Below are 8,738 nucleotides of genomic sequence, written 5' to 3'. Positions count from 1 at the left end.
ATGTGTTTACACACATCTGGATTTCTAAAAATCGTACCAAAATATTAAAAGAAAACAAAAATAAATGAAGGGAAATGACATTTGCTAAATATTATACAATGTAAACTTGTCTTCATTTGCAGCATTAAGTCGATAAGAACGGAAAAATATAGATTTGTGAAGCTTATTTAGTACTTAAGCTTCAAAAATTCATTATGTTTCTACAAATTTAACAATCAACACCCTGTAAAATGAATCATGTATAAACACTGAACAGCAGGCTACTGAAGTATTTAAAATATCACAGCAGAAATTTCACTGGTATTTAAGAATTTTTCCAATTATATATGATTTGCATAAAAAACAAGACAAATCAAACAAAATACTGATCACCAATTATTATTTTGCAGAATACTTTTTTTTCTCCCCATTTTTCTTACTGGGCAACCCACTGACAGTATTGCATTAATATGGGCTTATTTATTACATCTAGTTTTTTTTTTGTTGGATAAACATCTGAGGTTTATGTTCTTTACCTGACAATAGATCATTCTATTCAATGCCCTTACATTTCTGCAAGCACGCAACAAACCTTTAGAGAAACAAGTTGTACTTCCAGGACACAAGCTGTACTTTAACATGTGTTAATTTTAGATGATCTTTAGACATTAAACAATATTTTTTGCCTATACGTTTCAAAACACACCTGGAAGCAAATTGAGAACGTTTTAATCATACAAGAAAATATTCCTCAATGCTAATAGATGTAACTGTTGAGTGACCGTTGATTGTTTTTCAAACACTTTCTTGGAGCCAAGTGCATTTTAAAATGTCTGCTGAAGGTAAGATAAGGATATTTCCCAATAAGTGTTCCCAAAAGCACCTTTCTAAATGGTGCAATGATTTTCCATTTTAAATGCTGAATGAATTTTGATTGCAGTTCTACAGAATAACATTTACGTGATTAAACCGTTAGCGAGCATCCGTTTGCATGACTTTGAAAGCATGAAACATTAATGGAAATATGACATTTAAACAAAGCAAGCCACAATTGTAATAAAACACTTTCTCAATCAAAAAACATTACAATGAGCAACTTTTAGATGCAACTTCAGATGCAACTTTTGCAATAGTAGAAACATATTAATGGTGCCACATGACAAACACAGTGTGCTTATCCTTATCCACTCATTTTGCTTAAAAACATACCCACAAACAATCTTCAAGCTGTTGTGTGTTCAAAGTGATTAAGCCATCACAGAAGTTCAACGTTCCACATCTGCACGACCCATCAAATGGTGGACACTTTGTTCTGGAGCCATGTGGGTCTCAACAAGGGGAATACATACTTGAGTCATCAATGTATCAAACAACAACTTAAATTTCTTAGAATTTTCTATTTGGTGTATGATATGTGCACAAGCAGGTAAGGGGTTCAGTAGAGATCAAATAGCATCCAATAACAACCATTTTCAAAAGGCTTCTGATTTTTCTTTACTTTTTTTTTTTTTTAGGTTGAACATAGGACTCAAAGTACTTGAAGAGGAAAATATACTCTGCTGCATTAATTTAATTTTTTTCATAATTTAACTTGTCTTTCCCATTTGACTCATGTAAACTTAAATCAGCTCAATTTGATGTTGCGCAGATTTCTGGAATAATCCTCATGTACGATTATGAAATGCATCAGTGTAGCTACATTGCTCTGAATATTTCATTGTCTTTTTGCTGGGAAACTACAGGCTTTTAGACAGTTAACAGTAAGCTGCAAAACCTAAAATTTGTGTTATACTACAGCAGTAATAAAACAGATTAAACTGAATAATTAATACCATATTTTGCAAGTTTTGAGTTTCAGAAGAGGAGGCCTAGTCATTTCAAACTATCAGCAATAAACTGCTGCTTTAAGGGAACTATTAGCCAAGAATTTCATTTTATATTGCTGCTATAATTTATTCAAACGCAGTGGACCAACTCCAATGTTAGAGCTAAGTGATGTGTATTCAGACATGGTTCTAAATCATGATTTTGCCCTTAGTTCATTTACTTGTACCAACTCAAGTCCTATGAAGTACAACACTTTGACTACAAATAGGCCTACTGCATACACAAATACATAATGTTGTGGCTAAACCCCTGAAATGCCAAATCTATCTTTATTTGAATACAATCATTTTATGCTCGTGCTGAAAGCTTGTCTTTTCCATTTAAAAAGTTTTGTAACCTTTATGTTTGCTTCATCCCTTAACAATGTTAACTTTTTATACATTCCGCAGTTCAGTTGAGCATTTTGAATATTTTATGTAGCTACATTTTAGATCATACCATATGGCCATTTATGTGCTGTTTTACAGCTTTGGAATATGTGAACGATTTGCACAATCAGCCAAACAAGCCAAATGTGGAACTCCCTCATTTGCATTTCACTGACCTTGATATCAGCTTGTCCAGTCTAGTTTTATGCTGGAAGGAGTCCTGTTTCCAGGCCAAAAACTGAATTTTTAGATTTATGCATTTCCCTCTATTATTTAACCCAAATTAGGTTAAACAAGTAGCTTTTCAGTTTAGTGGCAAATAAACATTTACACTTTTGGATCAGCACTAATGTATTTAATCACTCAAACCAAAAAACTCAAAATGTTATAACTCCAATTTTAACTACACACACTTATTTTTTCTGTGTCCACAATGGTATCATCAATATTATTATACATAATTTGTCACATTTTGCATATTCACCCTTTTGAATTAATCTTTTTGATTAAGCATTGCATTCAATAGTGCTTTGGGCATCCAATATAAATAAATGGACAGAGTAAAATAATCAGAATGTTTTCACCAAAATTAAGTATCCAATGATTCCATTCATACTTAAGTTTCCTTTTGCAACTCCGAATTAAATTCACTTAAAAAAATAATAATAATAATCTGCGCAACAACAAATGAACCAGTTTCAGCTAAAAAGGACCACATGTGGTAATTTAAGCCTGAGCCAGTCTAATTGCAAACTTATATAGCTTAAATGAAAGCAAGTTGTAGCCTGCATTATTTACATAATATTTAAATTTATTTTAGTTTCTATCAAACAATTAATCCTTGGTATACAAAGTAATGCTTCCTTAAAATCACAAAACTCCAACATACAAAAAGACTGAATCAGGCCCTAACACAAAGCATTTCCTATACAGGTAAGATGGGGACAGCAAGTCTTTTAGATCCACAAATGCTTGTAAACCAAGTTTTTTTTATTATTACTGAATGAAAAAAAAAATATCATCTGTAAAAATGAAACATGTCCCATTTCAGTAGTGCTTTTCCTGCAGGTAATCTTTCATCTTGTTGGGTAAAGGCAGTTTCTGAATCAGGTCTATCCGTGTGTACTGCCGAATGACAAAGCGGCACAAGTACTGTAGTGAACGCACTTGCATGAAACGAGAAACAGGGTTTGTCAGTCTGACGGGATACGTTGCAGACCCCGGTAAACGCGATCTAGAATAACAGAACGCTCCACTTTCAGAGTCCTTTATAGAATGCTCAATGAGATCTACTATAGATATATGACCCTCCACATCTGGCTGTTCATAAAAACTGAACCGGCCATTTGAGTGTTCAATCCTGGTGTGAAGTGTCTTACCCTGTGAACGAAAGCTCAGGCTCAAGAGGTATCGATCGTCCGAACTGTCACGTACCAAGAATGAGCCATCTGGCAGGTTAACAAGTTTTTCCTCTGCTTCCCAGCGAGTTATGGGACCCCAGTACCATCCCTGCTTGGCAAGTTTCTTCAGCTCCTCTGTGAGGCTCGTTACAACCATAGGTCCACTGTTCTGAACGGAATCGTACACCCTGCCAACTCCTGGAGCAGAACTGGGGTCAAAATTCAGATGGTGTCTGACCCTCTCCGTTACTTGAGTGTCAGCACCACAAAAGCTGGGAAAGTTCCTCCGATACTGACTGCCAGGGTGTGGAGGTAGCAAAGGTGAAAGTGGAGGAACATCACCTCTCGGGCTCTGAAGCATCACACCTGTGCTTCCTATAAGCAGTCCATTCACTGAAGGTTCCAGAAAGATGTCTGATGACATTACCAGATCTTGATCTATCTGTCCGTCATCCACATGAAGAGCATCCCTTTCTACCTGTGGCATCACTTCCATTGGTGAGGAGCCATCCAAACAATAAGAGTGTGATCTTTCAACAGGATACATTCCCTCATCTAAAGGCATTGTATACTGAATATAGTCCTGAGGTGTAATTCCAATAATTACAGGCACATGTTCATCAATATTTAGATGCAGGTGACTATTCTGAGGGTCAGAGTTCTTCAAAGACTCACTTGGATCCTGGAAAAGCCTGTCCATCTGGAGGTCATGGAACTCCTTTCGAACACCATTAAAAGATGGGCTGGGATTAGATGAATGAACCAAGGCTTTCACCTTCACCTCCATCTTAATGCATGCTTCTTCAGAGTTAGCTGGCCTAAGAGGCCAAGGAGTGGGGCTGTAATGATGGCTTCGCAGGGACGTGGATCTTAAGGGACGCTGGGCTTTCACTTCATTAAAGCTTATGGGGGCAGAGGAAGAGGAAAAGGTGTCATCATCTATACAGCCAACCGAAGAAGAGCTTGCTTTAACTTTAGATTTCTGCTTTGCTGACAGTCTCCTTTTTAGTGTTCCCATTAAACTCTCACTCTTGGACCGGTTCTTGTGGCCCTTTTCCTCTTCACCATTAAGATCACAGCTTCCAAGCTCTTTGCTGTAACAGCCTCCAAAAAGGGAATCTTCTTTTGTGAAATCAGCAGCTAATGCTGGCTGCTGTACCACAACAAATTCACCTTCCTCTTTGCCTTTATTTATGTTAAATGATTTTCTGATCGTTTTAAGGCTGATCTTCTTCATTCTGAAAGTTCCTCCCAAATGAGAGCATAGGGTCAAACCTATGAAGTTCAAAATTTCCTATCCACAGTATATTTTCATCACATGGCCAACAGATTGCCAAGCATGGACTGGCATCCCCTAGGACAGAATAATCAAGACATTATATCAATTCGATATCTCAAGAAAAAAGCACAGATAAAATGAAATATTTGAACTGAAAAAGACAAATAAATTTTAATGAAATTGGAAAGTAACATTTTAAAAATAAATACAGTAAGATTAGTGAAGGAAATACCATTAATTCAAAAAAGTGATATACAAAATATGGTTTGAGAGACAGAAACAATTTTGACTAGCTTGGCACGAGCTTCAAGTAATTTTGTATCTGAGAAACAGAAATCTGTGAATTCTTTGCTGATGTGTTTTCTTTTAATACTCTTTTGCATTCACAAATGGCCAAGAATATTTTTTTATGCTTTTCGCAAAAAAATGTATACAAGCCTGCGTTAAAATTGGCTTGCTTTCACGCTTGGCCAAACTCCAGGTTTTCAGTGGTCGGGGTTAACTGGGTGTTAGTTACATAACAAAAACCTTAAGTCCAGTGAAATCCTTTCTATATGTAATATGTAAATTGCCACTTTTGTGCAGGTAAGGCAAAATGCCTAAGCATTGCCTCTTCTCCAGATGCAGAGAAAGCAATACAATTTTTTCCTTTTCACAAAAATGAAGAGACCTACAGTAAATGGGTTTTATTTCTGGAACCCACAGGCACTGCAGTATTACAATAACCCATACAATTAGGATTTGCAGTGCCCATTTTCACCTGGAACTTATCACAAAATGCGATGGATCGGTAAGTAGGCCTACCGTTAGCTAGCGACAATGAAATGGCTTTAAAGCTTAGATGTGTGGAATCAAATACTTTATTTATTTGGTTGTAATGTCTGGATTTTGAGACTGCTATAGGGTCTAATGTTAGTGTACAGTACCTCAGTGTTACGTTATTACACGCTGTATGATCTTCAGGTTTAACTATGGTAAAGCCTAGATTACGTGGCTTTCTTTTGTTTCGCCTGGAAGTGTAAGGTTACTGCTCTAACCGGCTCTAACCTAGCTAATGATGAGGAATGGTGTACATATGACGTGTCTTACAAATATGAATTTTAATTAGAGTAGGATACACACCTTATACAAGGTGTCTATACATGGAATTTACATAACTAAAACAGCAACTTTGAAAAGGTATTATAACTAGTACCATGTGTAAACAGGAAATCAACCATAAACAATCTAGATGGGAAACATATATCAAATGAACTGCTTCAAATATTTTACCTTACCTTGGAAGGGAAGTGTGGATGCTGACAGGCCTTACACACCCAAATATACAATCTAAACAGAGATAAAATAACACCTTTAAAGTACCACACATTTCAACATCTCTGTAAAAAGATGACTGTACTTCAAAGTATAAAATCACAATAACACTTCATATTGTACACAACTTGACTGTTTATAGTACTTTCTGTGGAGCTAGAGTATTCATTCAAATTAGCACACTTTTGTGAAACTACTGTTACAATGGTCGGTTCATAGCCAAGTAAGGTTTTTACAGCAAAGAGAATACCGCTCATTTAAAGCAAGATGCATGGCTTATCTTTTGCTACCGTCTGTCCTGTTCCACAGGCTAACAAGTTAATGCAATCTGCAGGGTTGTATTGGCTTCCTGAGGGACTCATCACAAAGTATCAAGTTGTTAGCCTGCAACTTTTTAAAAGACTTCGCAAAAAAGTAGGGAAAACGGATCATTGACAAAGGAGTTAACTTGCAAACCATGGACAGAACTTTTAGTAACCAGACTATCCTTGACCTCGGCAGCCTATGAAGCTAATAGCACGTGTAATCCCTCCTGTAAATAGGTGACGCGATTAGGTCATTAAAATTAGATGCTCATCAAATATGAAGCGGAAGTTCACTTAGGCTTTGCTAGCCAGGCACAGACAAACGTTAACTAGAGCTAATTGATAACTAGGAGTATTTCCGCACGTCCAACGTTATGCAGAGCATTAGAAGTTGGTTGTATAATTCATTATTTAAAATGACCACTGGCTAAAGAGGAATATATCGACATATTGCTGTCTTGACAACTTGACTGACCTGTCAGGGCTTAGCCTAACTTGGTTAGCAAACGGAATATCGAGCCGATTATTTATTAATAGTCTGGCCCAGCACGGTACAGACACATAAGTTCACGTTAACTGCTAGTGTTACATCTAAATAATGCGACCAAGCTCGTTGCCTATTAGCAACTTTAAACGCTAAGCTTTGCCAGCTGGGACATGTCCGGAGCCAGGCCTAGTTGCTCAGCTACATGGTTGCTGCAAGTGCTAGTCTAATGGTAGCTATGAGTAAACTTTTTGAGTGAACCGTTCTTAACTTAAGCGAAAGAGAATGACCTAACGTTAGCCAGTCCAAGCTGCCGTACTTAGAAAATGACTTGACCTTAGTTGGCAGTTGTTAGCTTCTCATTCCAGCTGACAGCTAGCTTGTTTGCTAGCTAGATACCCATATTGTCTTTGTCTATATTTAACACTGGCTCGCTTGTTAGCCAACCAACTAGCAATAGTTAGCGGTAGCTAGCAGGCTGGTAATGTTACAGTGACTGCATTGTCCAGCTAACCAGTAATGTCACGCAAAACAAAATATGCATTACATTCGTTTCCTTTGTTTAGTATACTTACTAGTCGTCTTCTGCATTCGCACTGTAGCTGTACTTTCCTTAAAGCTTAAGATGTAAACTAGCTAAGCAAATCACTTTAGCTGGCGCTCCCTTGCTAGCATTAGCCAGCTGGCTACCCAGCTAGCTAGCTAAGCTAAGTTCCTTTCATTCTCTCTCCACGAAAGGAGTAGCGCAAGTAAGCTATCTTACTACGCACGGACACATCACGCGCGATGCCTTTTACAACGCTCCGCTCTGAAAACAACATTTGAATTATCGGATAGCACGTATATATTAATATTTTTTTTTTACTTAAACGTTGTGTAGCCAACTAACTAGCTTCTCTGGGTCTGATTCATTTCTGGCCCATTTCAGTACCCTTTTTTTAGTTCCTGACGCTCTCTTCCTATCTGCCTTTGTTGCCTGTTGCATTATGGGAGAAGATGTTTTCTACCACACAAGCGTCTCTGCATGGAGAGGCAGAATTGGACTGTTGAGTGAATACTTTTGCAAAAATGAGGATAGGATAGTGTTTAGTAATCCCATAAAATTATAACGTACCTGGAAACCATATCGGAATGTGTTTAATATGCTCGCTAATGTGCTTAATGAAAATATTAATATAATTTCTTATGTGAGGCGTTCTCTTACGCAATAATACTTCACACGTTATTACAGCAAAACAGAGGCCTGTTTACATGTATTTCTCACCAGCAAAAAATACAATGTGTGCGCATTTACAAAACAACCAGGCACACAGTAAATGGACAAAGAGCCTCCATGGATTCTGAAGTGTACAGAAATATCTTATCTGTTTAGATCAAACCAAATGCCTCAAAATGCATTGGATGGTGCTTCGCCTTGCTGCAAGACAATGACCCCAAACATATTAAAGCAACCAAGGAGTGCATCTGAGCCAAAAAGTGGATGTTCTTCTGGCCAAGTCAATCTCTGACCTGAATCCATTTCAATGTGTTTCACTAGTTTTCACTTTTACCTCATATTCATTGTTTAATTTCAAACCCACAAAAGTAGTGTCACTATCCAAATACATATGGACTGCACCATATATGTAAATAGTACACAAGCAATTAGCCTGCTGGAGATTTATTTATTTATTCAAGTGTTTCTTAATTTGTAATGCATATGATTTTGAGGAAACCAGGCAA

At 37.1% G+C, this 8,738-nt stretch overlaps 1 protein-coding gene across 1 annotated transcript; it reads right to left on the bottom strand.

Moving 5' to 3' along the window:
- Nucleotides 1-429: 429 nt before the first annotated feature.
- LOC118226199 (suppressor of cytokine signaling 6) lies at nt 430-7,986 on the bottom strand. The gene is made up of 3 exons (XM_035415603.1): nt 7,592-7,986; nt 6,191-6,242; nt 430-4,988 (listed from the first exon to the last, which is right to left on the bottom strand). The coding sequence occupies exon 3, from the start codon at nt 4,869-4,871 to the stop codon at nt 3,282-3,284; it is 1,590 nt and encodes a 529-aa protein (XP_035271494.1). The 5' UTR covers nt 4,872-4,988; nt 6,191-6,242; nt 7,592-7,986; the 3' UTR covers nt 430-3,281.
- Between the last annotated feature and the right edge of the window lie 752 nt (nt 7,987-8,738).

Source organism: Anguilla anguilla, chromosome 4 (assembly GCF_013347855.1).
Source record: "Anguilla anguilla isolate fAngAng1 chromosome 4, fAngAng1.pri, whole genome shotgun sequence".
In the NCBI taxonomy this organism is placed as follows: Eukaryota; Metazoa; Chordata; class Actinopteri; order Anguilliformes; family Anguillidae; genus Anguilla; species Anguilla anguilla.
The sequence above is the reverse complement of the archived record's forward strand: the minus strand, read 5'-3'. Positions and strand labels throughout refer to the sequence as shown.